At 41.2% G+C, this 26,962-nt stretch overlaps 1 protein-coding gene across 7 annotated transcripts in view; it reads left to right on the forward strand.

Moving 5' to 3' along the window:
• Nucleotides 1-26,962, forward strand: part of SYCP2 (synaptonemal complex protein 2) — a 138,746-nt gene that overhangs the window by 17,727 nt on the left and 94,057 nt on the right. For 5 of the 7 annotated variants that reach the window (XM_061631111.1, XM_061631110.1, XM_061631116.1 and 2 more), the window contains 14 exons: nt 720-744; nt 1,691-1,776; nt 1,872-1,904; nt 3,331-3,419; nt 5,088-5,122; nt 6,415-6,557; nt 6,635-6,687; nt 8,231-8,276; nt 8,889-8,984; nt 17,554-17,614; nt 17,857-18,005; nt 18,720-18,794; nt 24,881-25,039; nt 25,139-25,235. In XM_061631111.1, coding sequence (XP_061487095.1) covers nt 720-744; nt 1,691-1,776; nt 1,872-1,904; nt 3,331-3,419; nt 5,088-5,122; nt 6,415-6,557; nt 6,635-6,687; nt 8,231-8,276; nt 8,889-8,984; nt 17,554-17,614; nt 17,857-18,005; nt 18,720-18,794; nt 24,881-25,039; nt 25,139-25,235 — 1,147 coding nt within the window. The remainder of the gene's footprint in view (nt 1-719; nt 745-1,690; nt 1,777-1,871; nt 1,905-3,330; nt 3,420-5,087; nt 5,123-6,414; nt 6,558-6,634; nt 6,688-8,230; nt 8,277-8,888; nt 8,985-17,553; nt 17,615-17,856; nt 18,006-18,719; nt 18,795-24,880; nt 25,040-25,138; nt 25,236-26,962) is intronic. The other 2 variants (XM_061631115.1, XM_061631113.1) reach the window with 2 other exon arrangements.

Consider the following 26,962-nt stretch of genomic DNA (forward strand, 5'->3'; position numbering starts at 1 on the left):
GTTCAAGATCAAAGGCTCTCCTTCGGGTGCCTACTCCAAGGGAAGCTCGGAGGGTAGCAACAAGGGAGAGGGTGCCCCCCAAATTATGAAATGATCTTTGTGACGAGGTGCGCCTGGTGCAAACACTGTTATCTTTTTGGCGCTAGGTCAAGACTTTCCTCTTCTTCCAGGCATTTTAGCATGTGTTTGAAATTGTTTTTATATTGTTTTAAATTTTAAAATTGTGTTTTAAATTGTTTTTAAAATCTGTGTTTTAAATTGTATATTTGTTTTCATGTTTTTGATTGCTGTAAACTGCCCAGAGAGCTTCGGCTATGGGGCAGTATACAAGTGCAATAAATAAATAAATAAATAGTGCATCTGTCTCTGTCGCTGTTAACTTTCAGAAGGAATTTGAAAACATTCTGATTTACGCAGGTGTTTGATGGCTGAAGGGGACTGTTCCTGGCACCCTGGAGATCACTGATGAAATAATGTTTTTAAGTTGTGTTTTGGAATATTTCTAACTGTGTCTAACTTTTAGAATGTTTTTAATTGTAATTGTGTTTTGGAGTAACTTTCTAGTATGTTTTTCTTCTTGTTGTTAAATGTTTTTTTTATGTTTGCCATCCTGGGCTCTTTCAGGAGGAAGGGTAGGATATAAATGCAGTATATAATAATAATAATAATAATAATAAATATGCAGAGTGAATTTAATATGCTGTTTATTTAAATTGTAGATAGTACATGATACCAGCAGTGAAGGTATGTCTGAAAAAAATTATATTTCTAGTTGCATATATTGTTGAACTAACAATATATGTGTTTAGGTCAATCAGTAGAGAATGTATTCTTTATATTACTGTCATATAGCCTGGATTTGAGGGCACATACGCATTGTCAAAAAAAGGAAAATGCACCACCAAAAAAGTGAAGAGGAGAGAAAAAAGACTTGCATAAACTTTGCATATGCTAATTCATAGAGATATGCAAATTAAGAAATAATTATTGTAATTTAAATAGAAATGCAATGCATCTCACCATAATGGGGAAAACTGGCCAGGTATTCTGGGTGTCTACTATCCAGGTGTTGCTCACTAGGCAACTTCAAGACTCATGCTCTCTCTTCTTAGAGTTCCTTTATCTTTAAACTGGACTTGGGCTGGACAGCCCTTCCAATAGTGACTTTCCTTTGTAAAGTTAGACACATGGCCACCTTACTGTGTTACAAAGTTGCAGATAATCTATAAGCTTCAAAAGGTCATAACCTTATCAGCTTTCTGTAGAAATGAAAAGAAGTACTATACTGTTACCTTATTATAGAAAAAAAGGTTGCAATCCTCTATATTGGCTGTTTAAATCTGTTTGAATTAAGATTTAAACAGCCTAACTATCCACAGAGTTGCAACCAAAATTTCTAGCAAATAAATGGGCTTTCTTGATCTTTGTTCCTTTCTGGTTGCATAAATTAAAGACAGGTGAAATTTAGAATGTTCGTATGTTAAATCCCTATCTGTTCTGTGTCACTTCAGACAAGCAGTAGTTACAAAGTGTGTTTGCTTTTTAAATGAAATACATTTCTTTTTAATGTTTAATTATACCTGTAATTGTATATTTATTTACACCTATAATTGAAAATGTTTTGAAGTATAATTATATGGTTTTGCAGCAAGTTATTTATGTAAATTATATGTTACAATTTTTTATCTAGGTAAAATACAAATACTGGATAATTTTATTTTGAGAACATGTACTCTTGCTGGTGATAAAAGAATTAACATTTATATTCAGCAAGAGGTAAGCCATTTCTTTCTTCTAAACAATATTAGTAGGATGTAATGATCATCCCCTGCCACCTGGAGTATTTAAAAATGTTTTTCTTCATTTTTTAGAAGCTGATGAGAGTGGTCATTAGGAGATTTGAGGTGGGGTGTCATCAGTACGCTGTAACTTCTGAATTGGGACAGGTGGTGCAGGACCTAGACTTGTGCCACAACTCAGTGGTGGACTGGATGAGAGGCAATAAACTGACTCTCAATCCTGGCAAAATGGAGACGTTATGGATGGGTGGTTCCCAAGTCCGGATAATTGTTTAACTGCCTGCTTTGGATGGGGGCATACTTCTCTTGAAGGAATAGGTTCATAGTCTGGGGATGCTCCAGAACCCATCACTGTTGCCAGAGATCCAGGTGACCTCAGTGACTAAGACTGCCTTTTTCCAGCTTTGTTTGGTAAGACAGCTGTGGTCATTTCTGGATCAGAATAGCCTGACCACTGTTGTCTATGTGCTGGTAAACTCCAAGTTGGAATACTGCAATGCACTGTATGTGGGGCTACCCTTGTAGCTGACCTGGAAGCTGCCACTGGTGCAAAATGCAGCAGCTCGACTGCTCATTGGAAAAAATTCGGCATCACGTTATGCAACTGCTGATAAGTGCAAAGGGCTGGTATCGATGTACAAAGCCCTATATTGCTTGGGACAAGGATATCTAAAAGACTCTCCCATGCCCTCCGTACACAGCCAAGCACTTGTTCTGCAGGAGAGGGCATCCTACAGTTGCCATCTTATCAGGAGGTCCTGCATGATGTTGGAATCAGGCCTTTAGTGTGGTGGCACCTACCTTTGGAATTCCTTCCCATTGCATGCCAGCGAGATGCCTTCTGTTATCTTTTTGGCGCCTGCTAAAGACATCCCTCTTCCAACAAGCTTTTATCGCAATTGGTATCTGTCTCGGATCTGAATTGATTTTATTCTTTTGTTTTGAACTGTTTTGTAATTGTTTTTAAAAATTGTTTTATATATTACATTTTTAAAATATTCTTATATATATATGTAACTCTTTTGTATATGTTAATATATTGCTTTGAGATCCTTATGGGAAGCGATTCATAAATTATTATTATTACTACTACTACTTATGTTAATTATTATTTATGTTGTCCACACTCTTCCATTTCTGCGCTTCGCTATCAGCAGATATCTGTCTTACTTGCTACTAGTGTCTTCTTTGCAAAAGCACTTTTGTATTTTTAGTGATACTGCATTGTGTACAGGCAGCCACACACTGGTCCAACAGGGGCCTGATTTGACATGTTCTTCAGCAAAGATATGGGTAGTTAGTATTAGTAATTGGGCAGACCTAAAGTTTATCCAGGCCTTAGGAGAGAACTTCTCTTGTTCCTAGTAACTGATCACCTCTGTTGTGCCAGTAGACTCAGTTTTACGTATTATAGAAAAATCTTTTTTATAAAGATCAAGATTTCTTTAATTACATTGTTTTAATGGATAATTAAAGGCAATTTTTATGTAATGCATTGCTTAATGTTCAATTTTCTTTTCTTTATCCTTAGGCAGTAAGAAAATTGAACACAATGCTTGATTCTATGCCTCGGGATACTAGAAAGAAAATTATTTCTACTGAGGAAATGCAAGATGTCATGTAATTATTTAATCTTTAATATATTTGCATAAACCTTGCTCCTTTTCATAAAACTAGAACCTTGGTAGGAGAATACTGTTTTATGGCAACCATTTTGTTGATACTATAGGCACCAGCCTAGATTAGGTCCAGCCTAGATTAAGTATTTTTAGAAAGCTGATTTTAGAAAGCTGTAGCAAAGAAGAAAGAAAGCAATGTTGTATTAAAAATCTAGGCTGAAGTCCTATACCTGCTTACCTGGGAACTCAATGGGTCTTATTTCTGAATGGACATGTGTAGGATTGCACTGTTAACAATCTTTTATTTGAATCTCAGCGTTTATTTATTACAGTTATACCCTGGCTTTCTTTTTTCAAGAAACCCAAGGCAGCTTACATATGGTTCTCCCATGACCAGACCTGACCCTGCTTAGCTTCAGCAGGGAGCTGGCCTTATGGTGTAAGGCTATCTATTTGTGAAATTCAAGCTAAATTACATTTAGAATAGTATTCTGTGGTCCCTCTCAGGGTGTATGCACTTGGAGGGGATAATCCTCCTTTGTGAGGTCCCTTCTAACTGCCATGAAAACCTCTGTGTCCCTTGCATGACCAACATCAGCCCTTGCATTACCAATTCCCTAGAGCTGGCATATTTTGAGCTGGAAACAATGGGATGAGAGAGAGAGAGAGAGAGAGAGAGAGGGAAAAGGAAAAGGAAGGGGTAGGGAAAATCCAGCCAGTCTTGGAACATTTTAAATACTATTAAGTTTAGTACATGCTTAGTTTTTTTGAATCAAAAGAACTAAGCACAATTACAAGCATAGTTTAGTTTAGTTTAGTTTTTATTACGGCCAAAGGCCAGAATAAATTACAAGCATATTTAACTTGGAATTAAGTCCTGCTATGTTCAGTGAAATTTATTCCCTACTAAGGATGTTTACAATTGCATTATTTGCTGACTGAATCGTACCCAAGGATTTTCTTGAATTGTGAGTATATTAAAATTCTTGATTAGAAAATGGACTTCCCTTATTTCAAATTGCTAAAGGATTTATGTAGGTCAAAAATTAAACCTTTGTGTTGATTAGAAATAAAAAATATTTGGAACTCTGTCCTAAGAGGACTGGAATGGCAGTTGTTGGGGGAAATGCATTGGGAATGGTGTATCATTTATTCTACTGATATACTACTGTTTCCAAACTTATTGTCACACACACATTGGACTTTCCCAAGCAATACATTTTTCTCAGCATTTGGGATTTTCTCCTCTTTCTTTGTGGTTATTTGATTGGTGGCCATTTTTGTTTCCAATTCTAAAATTGTCACCAATATTTACACAAAAGCTTCCTTTGTAATTTTACTTAGCACTTTACATGTAAATTGACTTGGAGCTATTAATACCAGAAATAAAATAATAGTAAGAATTTCTATGCTTGTATATCACTTTTCATACTAAGGCAAAACCAGTGAACAATAAAATATAAAAACAACATGTACAAATCAGTTACTGCTAAGATAGTCCAAATGCTTCATACAAAAATCACTCCAGTAAGAAACTTTAAAAATATCTTTTTGAAATAGAATGTTCTTAATTGTGGATATCACCAGGAAAGATACGCACAAAACATTAAACATAACTAAATAATTGATGTTTAAAATCAAACTGAATAATCCAATTTTTTTTTTACAGGAATGATATGGGGAAAAGAATTTTGGAAGCTGGGGGTAAGTACAGAGGATACTTCTAAGATTTTTTTTTAGTTTGCATAATGTACCTGGAGCAGTTTTGCTATTGTGCCCATATTGAAAATGTAACAGTATGTTAAAAGGCCAAAGAATAGCATTTGAACATGAATATTAATGATACTAGTATTGCTTTAGGATAAGTGGGAAGATAGAGTATTCCGGAAGAAGACATGTCTGGTGGCTGGCTGGTACTCTTTAGTTATAGGGCCTATTTGTATCATAAAATGGCAAGTAAGAAACAATGTTAACTATTTTCATTTGGTTCTAAATTAGTGCATGTAATAGCATATAGACTATAAATAAAATAATGAAAGCTGCTAAATTTGTAGTGCATGGTTTTACAAAATAACCAAATCTAAATTGCCACTAGTGTTTACAGGGGGTTGGGAAATACTAATGTCAGTGAACCAGGTGTGCTTTTCCTTTTGCTCCATCAGCTTGAGGTCTTCAGTAGTGGAGTGGGTGACAGCCTACACAGAATAGTTCTGCATGTGAATTAACCAGTTATTATTAATTTCTTTGTTTGGATCTTGTTGATTTGGTTTTCCAAACTGCAAGCTCTGTTTTCAAATTATAGTCTTCTCTGAGAATATCCTGCAATGTGAAATTATCAAGTGCCTTTGAGCCTTTGAAAATATGAAGGCTATTTTCTTCATGCACAAGTTGCTTTCTATGTAGATGCTTCAGGGTTTTTAGTTTTATCCCCGAGTCCTTGAGTGCCAGTTGGAGATTTTTTCTTCAGAGATTTTAGTGAGGTGCACATCAGGGGAGTAAAGGGTTAAATACCCCACTCCCTATCTGCTGCAATCCTAACAATTATCAGCAGCCCCCTGCTACTATTTGCACTTTTTAAAAAAACACCATACATTCAAAGGCGAAAGTAGCACGTCTAGTTTGGTCTTCAATCATCAAGATAGAAAACTTCCATTCTATTGTCCCTCTCCCCCAGTTTTATGTTTCCTTGCCTCCTCCCAACATACAGTCAGTATTTTATCACCACTGAGCATGCTCCGTCTTCATTGGGGTATTTTTTGGGGGGTCCCCCTAATGTTTTCTTCTGCTTGTGCAAACCTTGGGGTTTCCCCAAGGACATTGCTACCTCTCTTTTGTTTTTCTGTAGCTCAGTTTTGGATGCATGATCATCATAACTCATCTCCTTCATTCAGTATTAGTATGTGTGATACATTATATCATTTTTAGAAACAAAAACAAGTGAGCATTTATCCTTGTAAGAAGATTTTATGGTAATGTTCCTATCATGTATCTTACAGACTATGACCTCCAAGTTGCCATTACAGAAGCTTTATGCAGAATGACATCAGAAAAACAAAGAAGAGAACTGGCCAGCCAGTGGTTTTCAATGGAGTTTGTTAGTAATGCATTTAAAGGAATTAATGATTCTGAGTTTGAAACAGTAAGTCTCATTCAAATACTGGTTATTTCAAAGCAGAAAAATGATTGCAATACTTACATTGTTTTTCTTCTTAATAGGATTGCAGAAAGTTTCTTAACCAAGTGAATGGCATGCTTGGAGACAAAAGAAGGTATGGAGTTAATAATGCTGATAGAAGGCAGTTTTATGATTGGAAAAGAATAATGCATTATTATTATTATTATTATTAGTAATATTAATATTTATTATTTTTATTATTATTAATAATAATAATAGTAGTAGTAGTAGTAATAATTTAATAATAATATGAAGAAGAAGAAGGAGGTCCCAGGGTGGGTTACAACAATTTTAAAACACATTATTAAAATAGTTAAAAACAACCTAAGCAACATCACAGAAAATAGTGTGGGTCCTAAAAATATACATCTCAGGTGTTGAAGGCCAGGATAAAGAGATGTCTTCAGCATTCTTCAGCATTAGATACCTACACTTCAGTAGGCTACCTGTTAATGGCAGCCAGGATCACCATCATGAGTCACTGGTAAGATGTAACCAATGCCACTCTGTATTACTAATACCAAAAGGTTTGGTACCTGGCATTTATGGAAAAATTAACAGTCAAACTTCAAACGGCCAAGTGACTCACTAAAACAGGTAATTTTCTAGGCACATGGTATCCATTTGTTGCATATATCAATCAAAATGAAGATAGAAACAAACCGCCCTCACAGTATGCCCGAGTCTTGAGAGCCACGAGATTTTCTAATACCTTATAGTAGTCAATTGTACTAATGTTTAAAATCTGTTTTCTTCTTGTTGTACCTTACTTGTCAGCATTGGTCCTTCGTGTCAGTACCTCTTCCTTAACAATTAATATAAATATGGACTTCTCATGAAATATTCTTTTTCACCATTTCACAAAGGGAGGGCTGGGGATGGGTTAGTTAGTTTTTCACTCTTTATTGTACTCCTTTTAAATGCAGCTTCCTTTAGCTGTAAGGAGACTGGTTTGAACTGTTTCACAATCTTCTGGTTTGTTATTTTCTATCTACATATATCTGCAGATATAACTGTAACTTTAAGATCTATAAAATCAAACCAATAAAAGTATTTACAAAAGAAAAAGATATATACACTTCAAATGATTTGTCTTGACCTTTCATAAGGTCATAACATATTGTCTGTGGGTTCTCCACTAGCTGCCAATCTGTTACCAGGCCAAATTCGAGATTTTGGTACTGTCATATAAGGCCTGATAAAACTTGGGGTCAGTTTACTGGAGAGGCCACCTTACCCCTTACATACCCATTCAGTAAGAGAGTCTCTTTGAAGTCTGTAAAATATCAGTAGCCTGTTCCATAGCAACTTGGAGTAGGGCTTTCAACGTGACTGTCCTTTATTTGTGGAAAAGCATCTTTGTTGAAATGTGAGCGTCACCCACTATTTGTAGTTTCTGAAAAAAAGAGAAGACGGTCTTGTTTTGACAAGTTTTTCCAGCCAGATGGGAAAAAGTAGTGTTAGGTCATAGCAGTAACCATCTCAATCCATCATTAAATATATACATTTTTATAGGAATTATTTCCTAAAATCTTTTTCCATGAGAAAAGGTATTGAAAGGTGGGGGGGGGCAGTTGTTTTTGTGAGTGGAGATGAGGGGGAAAATAAACATTTATTTGGAAATACATTTTTTACAGGGTTTTTACCTATCCTTGTTTATCAGCTATACTTGGTCAGTATGAGGTAAGTTCATTTCTTTTAACTTGTATTTTTCTTTATACTTGTACTATTGATGTTTTATTTAAAATTGAAATAGGGATACATATTTGATTGTCAACAAATTAAAGGCTCTTTGGAATGCGAACAGGTGAACGGAATCTTCTTAAGGTAATATCAGAATGGGTTATTTTGACTCTTGATATCAACATAACACACTGTGCCAATTTGGACATAGCATTCCTAGTTTATTAAATTTAATAAGCCTGGAACGAGTATTGGGCCAAGGTGCCCTCCCCCACCTCTTCCCTTCACACATTGCCCTTGATGCATCAATCCTGGTGTCTTAACAGTTCCCCATTATATCTGGAATGGAGAACTATGTTTTAATGTTGGTCTACTAACAATGGCTTTAAACCACAGTTTGATCTTGGTTAGTAAACTAACATTAGTTTCCTGTTTCAGATGTAATAGGGAATGGTGGTTTAAAAGGACCAGGAATGAAGTGTTAAAGATGAGGGGAGAATGTAAAGGCCTGATGTTAATTCACAGTTTAATAAACCATTGTTTATTAAGTGGGAAATCTTACACTATTATGCATATATTTATAGTTTTCTTTTTGGATTGCATTTCCTTTAGCTACAGATACCAGCAGATGACAATCTTGAAGAATTTTGGATTGATTTTAACATTGGTAGCAGAAGCATATCCTTCTATGTTGCTGCAGATGATGATGTAGGTTAAGTTTGCTTTATTGTATTGATTTTTTCTAGGGATAATGATCTAGTATTCAAAGAAAAGCAGTTAAGCTCTATTGTGAAGGTGCATTAGGGTCTCTTCATACGTTTTGAGATAGAAATTAGTTTTTTTTTTAGAGAGATCTACATGTGGCAGAGAACACCAACTGATCACTGGCTCTCTGGCAGATGTATACTTTAAAACAAAGTATTTGCCGTTTGTCAAACTTTAAGTACCTTTTGTTTGCAGACTAAAATTTTACTACATGAAGCACCCCACAATGTTATACTATACATAGATGGCATGTGACAAACTAGTGTGTACTTCTCTGAAAAAGATATAAAAGGGGTGTTTTACAGCTTGATCCTATTTCCCTGTTTTAACTGCACTAGCACTAGAAATTTTTTGTGCCATTGCAGGTAAAGCAGTGTTCTATGTAAGGCAGTGCTGCAGAGTCATGCTCTTCCTCAGTAGCCTTTAATTTTTTTCTTTTCAGTTTATTTATATACCGCATTTTCCACAAATACACATGTGCTCAAAGCGGTTCGCACAGACAGTCAAAATGCTGTAGCACAACACATAATAAAAAGTGTAATCACTGCAACATTAAGAAAAAAAATATTAAAGGCTACAGAGGAGGAAGATCATAAAGCTCAACAACAAAGCCAAGGCAAAATTATTTAAAAACTAACCCCCAAGCTGATACAAAAATCTCTTCCATCCCTCTGACCCCCATAGCTAAACACAAAGGGCTAGAAAGTCTTCTGAAAGAAGCTGCTTTTAAAGGCTTCCAGGACTGGAGGGTGGGGCAAGGCAGAGTCACTCTCTCCCCTTAATATTGTTTTAAACACTGCTTGCTATAGTGCTTTTCAGTTGTAAAAGTGCAACCACGCTAGGGTGGTGGCACCTCTGTGATGATCCTTAGAAAAAAACACAAGAATTGAGGAATGATCCCACTTCTCTTTACACCCTCGCCCCACTTAACTTAAGGGGGTAAACCCTGGCTGTCAACCAGGCTGTATAGAGTTGTGGGATCGCTGCCACATCTGCAGCCCTGCTGTGCCTAGCAGCCATGCCAGAAGGTGGTGATGGTGGGGGAAAGACAATCCCTGTGCTATATGACAACGGGACTGACCTAGGATCCAACAGATCTGGGCTGGCTCATCCCCTCCCCATTTCCAGCAATGCCGTATTTGGCAGGGATCCCAACAGCAGCACTTCTTCCTGACTGCACATTTGGTGGGCAGGAAGGGAAGCCCTGCACTGATGAAGTGACGCTTGGCTTAACCGGCCAAGCTGGGCAGACAAACACCTCTATCTAATCAAACCTCTCTTCTCCCAGCCTGATGTAAGGTGTGTTTGGACTATTCTGTTAGTGTCCCTGTATGACACTAAATATATACACACCAATGGCAAGATTACTGGGTGGGTCCAGAGTGTCTTGAATGTTTCCCTGCAGGATGGTTTGTTCCTCCCTGCCTTGTAGCTGTGGTGTGGCCACTCCTGAAAAAACCACCCTGGACCCAGAGCTCAATGCCAACTACTGCTTGGTCACTAGTACAACTTTCTTGGGCAAGGTGATGGAGAACATGGTGGCAGTTCAGTTGCAGATGCTCATAGATGAAACTGATTATCTTGATTGACTTCAGACTAGGTTCAGACCTAGTTTTGGAGCAGAATCAGCTTGATCACTCTGATGGATGACCTCCTTTGGGAGACAGACAGACAAAGTGCAACCCTGTTGATTCTCTGGGCTCTCAGCAGCTTTTGATACCATTGACAATATTTTCCTGGACTGTATTCTCTGTGAGTTGGGGGTACATTTTTTATGGTGGTTTTGCTCCTATTAATATGGCCAACTCCAGAGACTAGTATGGAGTGACTGTGCCTCAGCCCCCTGGCAGTTGAATTCCACTGTGGCACTGTATATGCGGCTACCTATGTGCTTGGTTAAGAGGCTGCAGCTAGCACAAAATGCCTCTGCTAGGTGCTTAGTGGGGCACCCAGGTTTACATATATTACACCAGTATTGAAAGATCTATACTAGCTGCCTTTTAGCTACCAACTTAAGTCTGAGTTTTTGTTGTTGACATTTAAATCCCTACATAATTTGTGACCAGGTTACCTAACAGAGCACCTCCATTGGTACAGGCCAAGTCAATCAGACTACAAATCACTTGTGTCTCTAGGTCTCTACTAGGCGTTGCTAGGCATGGCTACACAAGCAAAGACATTGCAACAATTTGACACATCCATGAGATCCCTTAAGTAGGCTCAGGATGGGGATACTGCTTGCGTCTCCAGGACTGGGCCAGCTAGCAGACACTCCTATGAATGGGCTGGAGAGCGGGTTCAGTCTTTTTGCACCTGCACAAGTGGCAGTGGATCTTTGGTGATGGGGAGGAGACACCTTGATCAGTTCTTCCCCAGGATCCCCCTCTGCTCTCATCTCTGACTCTAGCTCCAGGGACGGAGCTGGAGGTGTCCCAGGAGGCAAGACTGAGCCAGAAGGCATGTTGTTTGGAGTCTCCTCTTCAAATACAGTCTCATCTACTGCAGCTGGCGCATCAGGGACAGGGCTGTCACTTGACTACCAAAGTCTTCTCCATTCTCGGTCAGTGGGGTCGTGGAGCATACAGGAATGGGTTAACTCCTCCTGTAGGCAGAGTCAAACTGAAACAAAGTGTTAGACGGTAGCCACCGTCTAACTGCCAGTCTTGACTCTGCCTCCAGTGAGTTAACAGAGTCATCTGTATGCTCCTGTGTCTCTTCAGGGATACAGGTGTGAAGAAGTGTTTTTTCTGTAATTTTTACATCAGCTTTTGGCTTCTTTGCCCCAACTGTCAGTGATTAGTCAGATGAAGGGGGAGGAGAAGATTTTCCATTTTGGAGACTTCGAGTGGGGCGGTAGCTGAGAATCCTCCCAATACCTTCCTTTGCCCGCAAAGACCACCTTTCATCTAGGGGGAGGAGGTAACCGGGATTTGTACCTGGCCTCCTCGTCGCTACCCAGAAGCGGCAGACAACAGCTGTTTCCTGCCTTGTCAAATATTCTCAACGGCGTGGTCGCCATACTCATGGGGGAACGCCATTTTCCTGCCAGTTCCAGTCTCATGCAAGGTGCGAAGGCACTGAGCGCTTTATGCAAGGACACCAGCAGCCACCAGTTTCCCCCCGATTTCCCTGGCCACCTGAGGACATAAGGGGTCTTGGCGGGGGCACCCACGTAGCCCCCCCAAATGAAATGGCTTCGACTATGGAGCATCAGTCTTCCTTGGAGGAGGATGTCTTGTCTCAAAGCAAGGGGGAGCATCAGGATGATACTCCTCTTGATACCTTAACCTCAGTGGCAGGGGCCATGGTGCCTTCCCCTTCAGCAGAGGGGTCTACATCCACGCAGTGGGAGGGGGGCATTTGCCACAAGAGGTCCAGGCATCATGAGTCTGAAGAAGGGTCTTCCTCGACTGTGATGAAATGGATTAGTAGGGCCATGATGAGGGAAGCGGGGGCCTCACTGGCCAGGCACCTAGCTCACTCTCACAAGAAGAAGCGGCCCAGACATGGTCGACTGCGCTCTCCCTCCCCTTTCTCAAGCTCAGCCTCACGGTTCTCCTCTTCTGGCTCTAGTCCAGTTGTTACGAACAGCAGGGCCAAGCACAAAGGCCACCACAGAGCTGAGGGGCACAGCAAGGGGCACTCTTTTGGGTCCAGGAGTTACCACAGAGGAGAGGGCCTTAGCCCGGATTCCTTAGAGGCTGCTGGACCTTTAGATTCTGGATCGGAGGGAGAGTTATCCGGGGATGATGCTCCGCTTCCGCCCTCGGTGCACAAGAGGCTTTATTTGCCCAATACATATTCGGTACTAATTACCAAGTCTATGGCGTGCCTGCAGTTGGAGTTGCCTAAGGAGACCTCTTCCAGTGTAGAGACTGGGGATGAGGGGCAGCAAGTCTCTTCTGATGTCTTCCTTAGGTCAGGGGAGACGTTCACTGGCATTCCCTTTCCAAAGCTATTGAAAGACATAGTCAAGGAGGAATGGGAACAGCCAGCCAAACCAAGGAAGGCCCACGTCCTGTACAAAAAACTTTAGTCTTCCTCTTCCAGTGATGGACAGCCTGGAAGTGCCGGCCATAGACAAGCCGGTATCTGCTTTAGGCACCAAAATGGCTATCCCCAAGGAAGGGGACTCCTTGTCTGACCCTGGTGACAGACGCAGTGACACAGCACTCCGGCATGCACATGAGGCCGCAGCTCTGGCCATGAGGATGTCGACAGGTAATTCCTTCCTGGCCCAAGCAGCTTTCAAATGGGTCAGGGCACTGATGGAAGAGGTTCCGTCTGATGCCAGACATGTCTGGGAGGAACTTAACATACTGGCCAAGACGGCCAAATTCTTGGCTGATTTCTCCAGGGACAATCTGCAGTACTCTGCTTGTGCCCTAGGGTATGCAGTGGTCGTAAGACAAAACATTTGGCTTAAACAGTGGGAGGTGGATCACCATTCCAAGGCCAGCCTGTCTGTTCTCCCTTATGCGGGAGGGTATCTTTTCGGCAAGTCCCTGGATCGCCATTTGGTGAAGACCAGGGACAAGAAGAAGGCTTTGCCCATGGCTAAGAAAAAAGACAAGGGTAAGCAATCTCGTAGGAAGTCAGGGCAGTCCTTTTTGTTCAAAGGGCTATTCTTCCGCATATAGAAACGGCAGACAAAGCAGAGGTTCCTTGGGCTCTTCCTAGGGCGCAGCTCAACAGCAGCACCAAACCCCCACTTTGGGAGGTAGATTTGGTAGACAACGTCATTCCAAGCCCAACTCCAAGCCGGCTCAATCATGACGTCGCGGAGTACCCAGTCGGGGGCAGGCTGAATTTTTTTGCGGACGCATGGGCAGCATCCACTACTGACCAGTGGTTATTGGACACAGTAATGAAGGGGTATTCCCTGGAATTCTCAACCATTCCAGCGGACAAATGGAGAATGGCTTCCCTGGTGTGTGACCCCCAAAAAAGGCAGAGAACCCTAGACGCCATAGCTCATCATAGAACAGGTGCCAACACTACAGCGTGGGTCAGGGATCTTCTCTGTCATTTTTACGGTGCCCAAGCACAATGGTGACTTCTGTGCCATTTTGGATTTGAAATTTCTGAAACGGTTCATCCTGCCCAGGAAATTCGAAATGGAGACGCTCCAGTCGATTGCAGAAGCAATTCAGCCTGGAGACTTCCTCGCCTCTGTAGACCTTACGGAGGCGTATCTGCATGTCCCGATTCTGCCCCAGCATCGCCAGTACCTACACTTTGCATATGAAGGGCAGCAATTCCAATACAAAGCTCTGCCGTTCGGTCTCTTCTCCACTCCCAGAGTTTTCACAAAACTCTGGGCAGCGGTGGTGGGGCACCTTTGCACTCAGGGGGTACATGTGTACCCCTACCTAGATGACTTTATCTGGGTTCCATCTTTTCAGAGGGCAAGATGGGGTGTGGAGAGTACTATTCGCTGTCTGGAAGCCCACAGCTTTGTTGTCAACACATCCAAGAATCATTTGTGGCTGATGCAGTGCCTTCAAAATCTCGGGGTAGTAATAGATACAGAGTGGGCCAAGTTGTTCCTGTTGGAGGACAGGATATCTAAGCTTCAGTGTCAACTACTTACCTGTCTCAGCAGCAGGCAGGTCCGGCTGAGCGACCTGGCCAAGCTCCAGGGCTCAATGATCGATTCAGTACCCTGGGCAAGATTTCACTCCAGAGCGTTACAGTGGCTTCTACTGCCTTTCCAGGACAAGATTGCTCATCGGTGGAAGGGCTTAGTTTTTGTCACCAGAGATGTGAGGGATTCTCTACGCTGGTGGTGCCATCTGCCCAATCTTCAGAAGGGTCTCTCCCTCAGGATTCTTTCAGTCACTGTTGTCATCACAGACGCCAGTCTCTTGGGATGGGGGCGACAAGCCTGAATCTGTTTGCACAGGGAATGTGGCAGGTGCAGGAAGGGGGGCATTCAATCAATTGGCTCGAGCTCCAGATGGTCAGACTGGCTCTCCAGCACTTCCTACCCATCCTGCAACCTACGTCCTGATCCGGACTGACAACATTTCCATGATGGCTCATTTGAACCGTCGGGGGAGCAAGGTCGGGTTCCCCGCAGAAGGAAACCAGTCTCCTCTTCAGGTGGGCAGAGCAGCACCTGATATCCATTGCGACCGTTCACCTAAAGGGGACACTGAACACCCAGGCAGATTGGCTCAGCAGAGAGCAGGTACAGCAGGGCGAGTGGGGTCTCCACAGAGAAGTCTTTTGTCAGCTGGCTCAGAGATGGGGGACTCCATGCATAGATCTCTTTGTGTCAGAGACAAACATGCATGTCGACAGCTTCATGTCGTGTTACTGGGAGCCTGGGGCTCAGGATGTGGATGCCCTCTCTGCGTCCTGGCCCCGGCGTCTATTGTATGCATTCCCTACCTCCCCTGACCAGCAGGCTCAGGGCTCTTAAAGCGCAGGCAGTGGTGATTGCTCCCCACTGGCCCAGACTTCCATTATTCTCCGATCTGGTGGATCTCAGCTCGGAATCCCCCTGGAGGCTCCTTTGGAGACCGTACCTACTCTCCCAGGGACCCTTGCTCCACCCAGATTCAGACTGGCTTCGGCTTCACACGTGGAGATTGAGCGGCGATAGTTGAAAGGAGAGGGTCTATCAGATAGGGTCACAGGCTCCATATTGCCTTTGCGCAGGTCCTCCACGCACAGGATTTATGAGACCATGTGGAGGGCTTTCAATCAGTGGCGCAGGCGTAAGCACCTGTTGCACAGTGAGTGCCATCTTAGGATCATTCTGGATTTACTGCAGGATGGTCTGGATCAAGGGTTGGCCCGTAGCACGCTGAAGCATCAGGCAGTGGCGTTCAGTACTGTGTTCTCTCCACCAGAGGGTGGCTCTTTGGCATCCCACCCCAGGGTTAAACGCTTTTTGAGCATCCATCGTTTCTCCCCCCACTCTGCATAGATTTCCCTCTTCGGACCTGCCCTTGATCCTTACAGCTCTTTGTTCTTCACCATTTGAACCAGCTCTCACATCATCTACCAAGTTGCTCACCCTTAAGACGGTATTTTTGTTGGCTGTGATGTCTGCTCGGAGGGTAGGAGAGATCAGCGCTGTCTCAGCCCCAGAGGAGCTTTGCACGTTTCACGCAGACAAAGTGGTGCTTCGCCCATATCCCACTTTTTTGCCCAAGGTGACTTCAGTGTTCCACAGAGGGCAGGACATTTCTTTTCCTACCTTCTGTCCACACCCTATACATCCTAGAGAAAAGGAATAGCACAAACTGGACGTCAAGCGGATACTCAAGATCTATCTAGACAGGACTGAGGCTTTCCATAAGATGGAGTCCCTATTTGTTTCCTTTAAAAAGGGGGCACAGGGACAGAAGGTGTCATTCTCCACTATCAGCAGATGGGGCACGGAGTGTGTGGCCATAGCATATCAGGCACCCAACAGATTTCCGCCTAGTGGCATTACTGCCCACTCACTCAGGAGCCGCCACTATGGCTGCGTTGCACAGGGAGATTCCACTGGAGGAGATCTGTAAGGCAGCTACATGGACACAGCCATACACCTTCATCAGGCACTACAAGGTGGATAAGTTCGTCTCCGCTGATGCAGCCTTCGGCAGGAGGGTTCTTCAGAGGGTACTGGCCTAGCCCTGCATCCCCCCCCTAGGGATGTGGGGTTCACTGCTTTGGTACATCCCATTCATGTATGCTCCACTGACAGAGAATGGAAAGTTGGACTTACCGTGAAGTGTCCTTCTGGTGAGTGGGGAGTGGAGCATACAGTCCCACCCTGCAGGGGTGGCTAGGCCAAGGGTGGGAAGGACCTCCTCTTCGAGGTCCATAGGTAATTCGCATTCGCGCGGAAACCTGGATAGTGTAGGGAGAGCCTTACATGACAACCTCCTGCACTGTCTACTATTCTGTATTCTTTTACTGTCTATGTTTCGCATGTTGCGTAGTTTTTTACAATTTTTCGGTGGCTGGCCTCACCGGGTCAGTTTTATCATGGGCAGTTAGAGGGTGGTTCCCTCCCCTTCCGGCTAGCCACCGTCTAACACTTTGTTTCAGTTTGACTCTGCCTATAGGAGGAGTTAACCCATTCCTGTATGCTCTACTCCCCACTGACCAGAAGGACACTTCACGGTAAGCCCAACTTTCCGGTCTCACCTCCTCCCTTAGCAGACCACAGAGCCCATCCCCTGGATCCTAGTCCTCTTCGTCCGACTCACTATGCCAGGAGTTCTCCACAGGGCTCATGGCATGTGCCCATTTTGGATAGTGGGGAAAGGGAACAGGTGCCTAGTGGCAAAAGCAGTGTGGGGAAAGTGATATCTATAACAGAAGTAACTGGCAGATCACTTCAGAGAGATGGGGCTGAAGCCCTGGACCATTATCCTCCACATTCTTGTGAAAGTTGTGCTCCAGGATAACTAGTTGTTGACCTGGAGTTGATAAATTCTAATATCATACTAAATAAGCAACAGTGCAATAAGAACTTTAATCCTTCTTACACTAATATTATTTTTAGGGACATCAGTGGGAAACTGTGTGCATTCCTGAAGATGAAGTCAAAACATGCATTATTGAAGGTATTGAATATATGGATTTATTTCTTATTCACAATTACTGATTCTATGTCAGGGTGAGGGATGTCATTCATAACGAGCCAATTGTAAGAAACTTGCTGATTACTTTAAAAATAATTAAATTGTATTTGTTTTTGTGGTCTCTACCTGAGTGTTCTGTGCTTTTTTCAATTTTTATAAAGCAAATAAATAATTAACATATAAGGAATAACCATTTAATATAAATATGCTTAATTTTTTTGTAGAAAAAGACAGAAAGAAGTTGTTGATAATACATCTAAACAGTCCAATGACTGTGGGTATCCAAGAAGGGGAGAAAATAATACTGCATTTTGATTCTGCATTGGAAATTGTGGATGCAGTCAGGAAACTTTATGGCGCAAATAAATGTCAGGTAGAACAAATTAACTTCCTTTTTCAGCTGTCTGAACTGGAACAAAAATAATGTACCACTTTTAGTGTTTATCACTCTCTTCATAGTTGGTTCTATTGTTATTTCTGTATCACCAGTTATTCCCAAAGCAAAACTGCATACAAGCAAATATCTCAAATAAAGCAAGAGTTTTCTGATAATTATTGTGGAACTGCCATAAAATAAAAAAAAACAATGACATGTACAGTTACGCCAATTGCACACAATGAGGAAGGAGCACTGGTTAGACCAGACAGGTATACAGTAACTTGCCTTGTAATTAGGAGAACAATCTAGTACTGGGCTCTGAACTAACACGTGAGATAACATTTCAAAAATCCAGCCTTCGCAAAAATTGCATATCTACATTTTTGTATAATGTATCCTGAACTTGCAATATCACTTTTCAGTGAGGTGGAAGTGAAAGAAGGAGTAATAGGAAAGGCTTTACAAATCTATAATTTGAAGGCTTTCCTCCCAACAATGTTTGTGAATTACTAGACTAATTTGCCAAGAGAAAACGGGAAAAAATAGATAACAGACCACAGGCCTAATTTTTTTTAACAAAAACCTTCCTCAACCGAAAATTATATGATTTCTTAGAGCCTAAGATGGAAGAATAAGACTCCTCTGACATAATATAATTTCTGTTCTATTTTGTGTTTTATACTGTATTTATTAATTGTACTTTTTTAGGGATTTACAAAGAAGAGTACTATGTCAGTTGCCAAAACAACAGTACATGTTATTTTTGATGAAAGTGGATCACAGGTATATATCTTAGTTTGTGATAGAGCGATATTTAATAATTTTATTTATTTATTTATTTATTTTATTTTATTTATAGACCGCCCATAGCGAATAGCTCTCTGGGCGGTGAACAGCAGAGTTAAAATACAAAGTTACAATAAAACATACAAGGTCACAACAAGGTAGAGTAAAAAACATTGAATATAAAACATGAACGTTAAAATGCCTGGGAGTATAACCAGGTCTTAACCTGGCGCCTAAAAGAAAGTACTGTAGGCGCCAGGCGTATCTCCTCAGGTAAGCTGTTCCATAGTTCGGGGGCCACCACAGAAAAGGCCCTGGATCTAATAACAATCCTCCGGGCATCCTGATGGGTTGGTACCCGGAGGAGGGCCTTAGATACTGAACGAAGTGAACGGGTAGGTTCATAGCGGGAGAGGCGTTCCATCAGATATTGCGGTCCCACACCGTGTAAGGCTTTATAGGTCAAAACCAGCACCTTGAATCTGGCTCGGAAACAAATAGGTAGCCAGTGCAAGCGGGCCAGGACAGGTGTTATATGCGCGGACCAATGGGTCCCCGTCAACAACCTGGCTGCCGCGTTTTGCACTAGCTGAAGTTTCCGAACGGTCTTCAAGGGCAGCCCTACGTAGAGCGCATTACAGTAGTCCAATCTAGAAGTTACCAGAGCGTGAACAACAGAGGCGAGATCGTCACTGTCCAGATAGGGGATAATCTAAAATAAATAAAATATTATTTAGATAATAATCTAAAAGAAAGCTTCTAATAAACATGGAAGGGGGACATTTTAGCCACAAATGATATGTATTTTATTATTTCTTTATCTGCACAGCAGTCTTCCTCATGAAAATGTCCTTTTTATTCACAAGGCTCAAAGTGGCTCATCCATTCACATAAATCCCAGCAACAACTGCTGATCTTTGTGTGTTTGTATCATTTGCTTTTGAAGCTACAATTCTATGCAGAATCTCCATGTTCTAATCCTTTCGTTATAGGCATACAAAACATGCAATGTTCCCTTTAAGGACATCCCTGCTTATGTGGAATCATTATGTATTGATGAATAACTCCATATGATTATAGGAAAATCTATATAATTCACATACATGAAGATCTACAATAACAATCAGCCAGAAAAGGCACATAATCTGCCTGTTAAATTTTCTTTGATGGAGCAGAAGAACAGTTTGGATATGGATGGGAAAATCTTCCTCAAGCAAAGAGGAGGTGGGAAAATGTAACAAACTATACTTGCTCTCTCCAGTCATAGGGCTAGATATCAGTGGGAAAGCATGGTTTCTTGCTGTGTGCATTAGCCCTGAGCTCAAATGCTCTCCCTTTCAAGGAGATTAAAATGTTTGCTTTCATGTTTAAACTAACCACACTACCCTTTTATATCCAAACTTGGGGAACTTGGTTTCTTTAAACTGTGGTTTGAGAACAAGCTAAGATCTGAAACCATGGTTTGATCCTGGATTATTCTAGCAAACCACGGCCCTCTGATTTTGGACATAGTGGAAAACTGGTTTGTTTAAAAGTGGGAGTAAAAGCTTCCAATCTCATGGCTGCATAAGGAAAGGAGAGACTGTATTGGCTGGAGGGCTGTGTACTGGGAATCCATGGTTTCCTGATATTTCCAAACCATTCCATATACTGTATAGTTCTTGAGCTGTCTTAATATTAAATTGGAAAGCTAGCAAAATAGCTTAGTGATTAAGGTGTCAGATTAGACTGAAGACCCACATTCAAGTTTTTGCTCAGCTATAGATCTCACTGTGTGACTCTGAGCCAGTCATACATTTTCAGCCTAACCTAGGTAACAGAGTTGTAAGGGGGAAAAGAGAGAGAGTGAACCATGTACCTTATACTGAGATCCTTGGAGGAAAGATTAGATATAAATGTAATATCTAACATAGCAAATTAGTTTTAAACAAAAGCAAAGAGGTTTATGCATTTTTACCATTTTTCCTGCAGTGTAAGATGTCCTCAGGTGGGATGTGAGCTTCCCCTAGTGCTTGCAGGCAGCAATGCTGTTGCTTCAAAGAGTTTTGTTGCTTGCTGCCTCTGAAGCCTCATTTCTTTCCTCGCTTTGCTTGAGAGCAGACCCTAGATCCTGCACTCTTTTTTCTGCCTCTTGCGCTCAAGCCTGTTCATATTTTTGTTAGGTGTGTTGTGGTTTTTGTTGTTGGAATGCATTGTGTTGTCTGTTTTTGTTCATTTGGGGTTTTTTTTTGTCATAAACTTTGTTTTTTGTGTCAAATTTGTGGATGTTTCATTAGCCAGTTTACTTTAGATTAGTTTCATTAGTCAGTTTAGATCCATAGCCCTGCAGAGGGAGGTTGTGGTGCTCCTGGATTGGGCTGATATATATCTGGGACATACCATTATTGAAATGTTTTCTCTGAGGTGTGGCCCTGACTAGGCTTCCCATGCCACACCTTTTCCTGATATTGGTGCTACACAAATGCTGACTGCCTTACAACATCCTCCATTTGATCCACTGAAGCCTCCCTTTCTGAGAATATTACTGTTAAAAGTCCTGTTGCTTCTAGCCATTACCTCTGCCAGGGGAGTCTCTGAACTCAATGTCTTGTCTGTAATCAAGAACCTCTGCATTTCCCACTGTGATAGAGTTGTATTTCTCATGGACTCATCTTTTATACTGAAAGTCAATTCTCAGTTTCGTAGACAACAGGAGCTAGTGCCACCAACACCGTATCCTCCTCAACACAGGTCTGAATATGCGTGACGCTCTCTCTGAATGTGTGTAGGGTTCTGAAAACTTGTATTTCACATACCAAGTCCTTTAGGCAAACAGATTCATTGTTTGATTCCTTCCATCCAAGTTCCCTGGGGAGAAAAGCATCTAATACTATTCTGTCTCATTGGATTACTGCATCAAGCAGTAGATTGGACCTGATGGCCTTATGTGCCCTTCCATCTTTACTGTTTTGTGATTCTATGCATTGCACTGGCTTATGTGGCGTTAAGTTTGCCTCTTCTGGCAAAACTTACAGTGCATTCTACTACGTTCATAGCTACATTGGTGCATTTTCCTTAAATAATCCTCTGCATGAGATTTGACATGCGCCAATGCAGAATATTCCAAAATCTGTCTTCATTGGATGTCCCCAAGTTCTAGTATTATGAGACAGAGGGGAAAACCTCGCCCTATTCTCTTTTTTCACACAATGTATAATTTTATATTGCTCATTTTCATGTCTCCCGTGTCATGTTTGTGTTCCCCTTACTCATCTTTTTTCTAAGCTAAAAGCTCACAAAGTTGTAACCTTTCATCATAGGGGAGTTGTTCAACCCCTTATTTTGTTTGCTCTTTTCCAAATCTTTTCCAACTCTTCAGTATCCTTTTTGAGGTGTGGCAGTCAGAACTGTACACCTTTTCCAATTGTGGCCACACCATAGATTTGTGTAATGGCATTATGATGTTGGCAGTTTAATTTTCAGTCCCTTTCCTATATGAATCAAATTGATTATATAATTGGAAGCAGAAGATGGAGAAGTTCCATACTTCCTGCAAAAACAAGACCAGGAGCGGACTGCGGTACAGTTCATGAACTGGTAATATCGAAAATCAGATTAAAGCTACAGAAGAACAACAAAGCAATCATAATGCAAAAATACAATTTAAATAACATCCCAGAAGACTATAAAATAATGAACAGATTTGAGGCTTTAAACTTAGTTGACAGAAAACCAGAAGAACTATGGAGTGAAGTCAGAGACATCAGGGAAGAATGCAAATAGACAATACCTCTCGTTAAAAAGAGAGAAACACCTCAATGGATGACTGAAGAAACTCTTAAAATGGTTAAAAAGAGAAAGAAAGCAAAAGCAAAAGGAGACAGAAACACAGTTAGAACCCTAAATGCAACAATACAGCAACTAGTATGTAGGGACAAAGAACTATTACAATAGCTATTGTATAGAAATAGAAGAGGGCAACATAAAGGGTAGAACAAGAGCCCTATTCCGAAAGATTAGAGAAATTAAAGGGAAGTTCAAAGCAAGAGTAGGGATGTTGAATAAGCAACCGAGGAACACACTTACTGACCGAGATGAAATAAAAGGAAGATGGAAGCAATACACTGAAGAACTCTATAAAAGAGATGCAAGGATGACAGATTCATTCACGGAGGAGCCATATGGTGAAGAACCAGAAATGTTAGAATGTGAGGTGAAAGCTGCTCTTAAAATGCTTGGAAGAAACAAATCACCAGGAACAGATGGCATACCAGTAGAATTGCTATAAGCTACTGAGACTGAATCTGTCCAAATTTTGACTAAAAACAAGAAATATGGAAAACTAAACAATGGCCAACAGACTGGAAGCTTTCCATATACATCCCAATACCAAAGAAAGGGGATCCCAGGGAATGCAGTAATTGTGAAACTATTGCCTTAATATCCCATGCAAGTAAAGTAATGCTCAAGATTCTACAACAAAGGCTCTTACCATATGTGGAGCAAAAAATGCCAGATGTCCAAGCTGGATTTAGAAAGGGAAGAGGCACTAGAAATCATATTGCAAATATACGTTGGATAATGGAACGGACCAAGGAATTTCAGAAGGAAATCACCCTGTGCTTTATAGATTACAGCAAAGCCTTTGATTGTGTAGATCATGAAAAACTATGGAATGCTTCAAAAGAAATGGGGGTACCACAGCATCTGATTGTCCTGATGTGCAACCTATACTCTGCACAAGAGGTTACTGTAAGGACAGAATATGGAGAAACCGATTGGAAAGGATGTGAGACGGGTGTATTTTATCACCCTATTTGTTTAATCTATATGCAGAACATATATGGAAAGTGGGATTAGACCAAGATGAAGGAGGTGTGAAAATTGGAGGGAGAAATATCAGTAATTTAAGATATGTAGACGATACCATACTACTAGCAGAAACCAGTAATGATTTGAAATGAATGCTGATGAAAGTTAAAGAGAAAAGCACAAAAGCAGGACTAAAGATGAACATCAACAAGACTAAAGTAATGACAACAGAAAATTTATGTAACTGTAAACTTGACAATGAGGACATCGAACTTGGCAAGGTTTATCAATACCTTGGCACAGTCATTAACCAAAATGGAGACAATAGCCAAGAAATCAGAAGAAGGCTAGGACTGGGGAGGGCAGCTATGAGAGAACTAGAAAAGGTCCTCAAATGTAAAGATGTATCACTGAACACTAAAGTCAGGATCATTCAGACCATGGTATTTCTGATCTCTATGTATGGATGTGAAAGTTGGACAGTGAAAAAAGCGGGTAAGAGAAAAATAAATTCATTGGAAATGTGTTGGAGGAGAGCTTTGCGCATAACATGGACTGCAAAAAAGACAAATAATTGGGTGTTAGAACAAATTAAACCAGAACTATTGCTAGATGCTAAAATGATGAAACTGAGGTTATCATACTTTGGACACATCATGAGAAGACCCGATTCACTAGAAAAGACAATAATGCTGGGAAAAACAGTAGAAAAAGAGGAAGGCCAAACGAGATGGATTGATTTCATAAAGGAAGCCACAGGCCTGAACAAGATATGAACAAGGTGGTTCATGACAGATGCTATTGAAGGCCACTGATTCATAGGGTTGCCATAAGTCATAATTGACTTGAAGGCACATAACAACAACAAAGTCGTAATCGACTTGAAGGTGCAGAACAAGAACATATCAAACCCAAGTGAATTCAGAACTGTTCTGTCCTGCAGCCTTTCATACTCAATTAGCCTCTGAACAATTCCTAATGAATTGTATTACTGATACTTAAAAAGGATTTTGTTTTTCAAAAATTGCTAAATAATATAAAAGCAGTACCTGTGCTACCTAATGTAGTCAGTCACTTGAAGTATTAAACTACAGATGTGCAGCATATTACTAATTCTGAACAGCACCCATGTTGCATTGCAAGCTGTTGTTTACATTCCTGTAGTTTTGAATCGGGGCTGATCATGCTTAGTGATTTCATTGTTATGTGAAGCCTAAGGCTTTTATTTGAAATATTTTTAATAAAGTGTTTATTATTTAACTGGCATTTTTATTTTTTTTTAAATTGAACAGGTTCTTGTACCGGAAAGTCAGATATCATCTTTGGAAGAAAAATCCTCTATACCATTGGAAGAAAAGGGTAGTTATTCCCTACCACATCAATATTTTCAGATACAGAAAAATCCAAATCAAAAACTTAATAAGGTGGACTTCCAAACAGTTCAATCCAAGGTAAGTTTATTTATGAAAATATAAAGGAAGAAGACCTATATTACATTGGGCTGTTAGATTAATGTTACCTTAAATGATGCTTTTTTGTTTTATTTCAAGATTACCCCAGGTAAAAGGAAAGTGTCTGAGGCATCAGTGATTGTGCCATCCACTGCCAGATTGTCTATGCGAAGTCCATTACCGTCAGTTAATACTTGTAAGTTAGATATGTTGTAATGTGTTGTTGCTTCCTTCCTTGCATGTCTTTCCTACCTCTGAGGGCAGGTTGACATTGCATTCAGGCCATTGCTGAGTTCTAGGCATATTGGCAGGAAGCACACAGGGAGCAAAGCCCACTCTGAGTTGTGCTGCCTCTCTCCCATGTCCTGAAAGAGCCGAACTGTTCCAGGGGGCTGTGGACACTGCAAAGGCAGTGATAGGGTAGGCAGCCTGTCCAGAAGGTCTGTCTTTTATTTGGTACTGATGTAAGCCAGAAGGTTGTCCATTTCTTCACTCTCACACATAAAGACATTTCTTAAGGGGGTCAGCTAACCATCTACTGCTTTCCATCCTGAGATCTACACAAGGTTCTTTGTGCCTTGATGAAGGTTCTCTTAGAGTCCCTAGACTCTGTTTTGCTGATATTTTTGTCATAGATGGTGTGTTTTTGATAGCCATCACCTCTGCACATAGGATATCAGAGTTAGGGTCCCTGTCGATTTAGAAGGATCTGTATATATTTCACCATACTGTGGTGGTTAGACCAAATCTTAATTTCATCCAGAAGGTGAATTTGATATTCCATCATTCTCAGGAATTCATTTTTCCCCTAACCATTCTTGTCTGAAGAGCAGTCAAAATATATCTGAAATGGAATAAAGGTGTTGGGTTGTCTGAGTTATACTTATTTCATACCATCTGACTTCCACTGTGCTTTCCGATGAATCCAGAGCTGCTTCTGTGCCTGGTGGGATCATAGCTTGCTCCACTAGGAATGGTGCCACCTCTGCTGCTCTCAGTATTAACACCCTATGTGTACCTCCAGGTTCTTTTGGGTTGCCAGAGATGAGATGCAGACAAGAGATTTGCTTACAAAGAGTTAAAATTTATTGAGTAACTTACAAGCATACAGCCAAGTATCCCAATAAAAGTGGAACAGCCCCACAGCTCTGCAGTAGCTCGTGTCAGACTGAACACCCCATTGAGCACAGGAGACACTTTTATAGCATAAAAGTTGGCATACAACTATTAGGATTACATAAATGATTAATGATCATACAGACATCAAAATAATATATCATGGCACCTGTTGCCTATAATTGGCTATTCTGACCTTATGACAGGATACCTTCAAAGCAGACTAATTGCTAGAAAACTATATTATCTTGACTGGAAATACCCTGGCACCCTTCTTTGGCAAACTATATGCGTACCATATCAATATCTATCTTTGCTAACAAGCAGCTGCTATACTGTCTAGTCATTGACCGTCCCTTGACTCGTCTACCTGTGGCTAACGAGCAACTACTGCCCCATCTTATCATTGACCGTCCCTTGACTCATCCACCTGTTTATGCCAAGCAACAATCTTGACACTATGCCTATCAGCTTCCTTTAACAAGGTACCTTCCCCTAACGATGCTCCTTTCATATCTCAAGGTAACGAGGTGCTTTCCCAGCATCATACTGGGCAAGCCATCATATCCTCATTAGAACACCTAGATAAGATCCCAGGTGGTCATGAGGTGATCTGGCATACCCAAGGATGCTGGGGCTCTAAAGGGGAATGCAATCCTTTAGGCTAACAAATACATACTGAATATATCTTGCTATAGGCCTCTACTTGCTTGCTGGGATAATATACTGATACAGGGTATACACCCTATTGATTGATATCTATAGGGCTGCCAATTGGCATCCCCCTTCTTCCTTTATTTACCCCTC

Source organism: Rhineura floridana, chromosome 6, assembly GCF_030035675.1.
Source record: "Rhineura floridana isolate rRhiFlo1 chromosome 6, rRhiFlo1.hap2, whole genome shotgun sequence".
Taxonomy (NCBI): domain Eukaryota; kingdom Metazoa; phylum Chordata; class Lepidosauria; order Squamata; family Rhineuridae; genus Rhineura; species Rhineura floridana.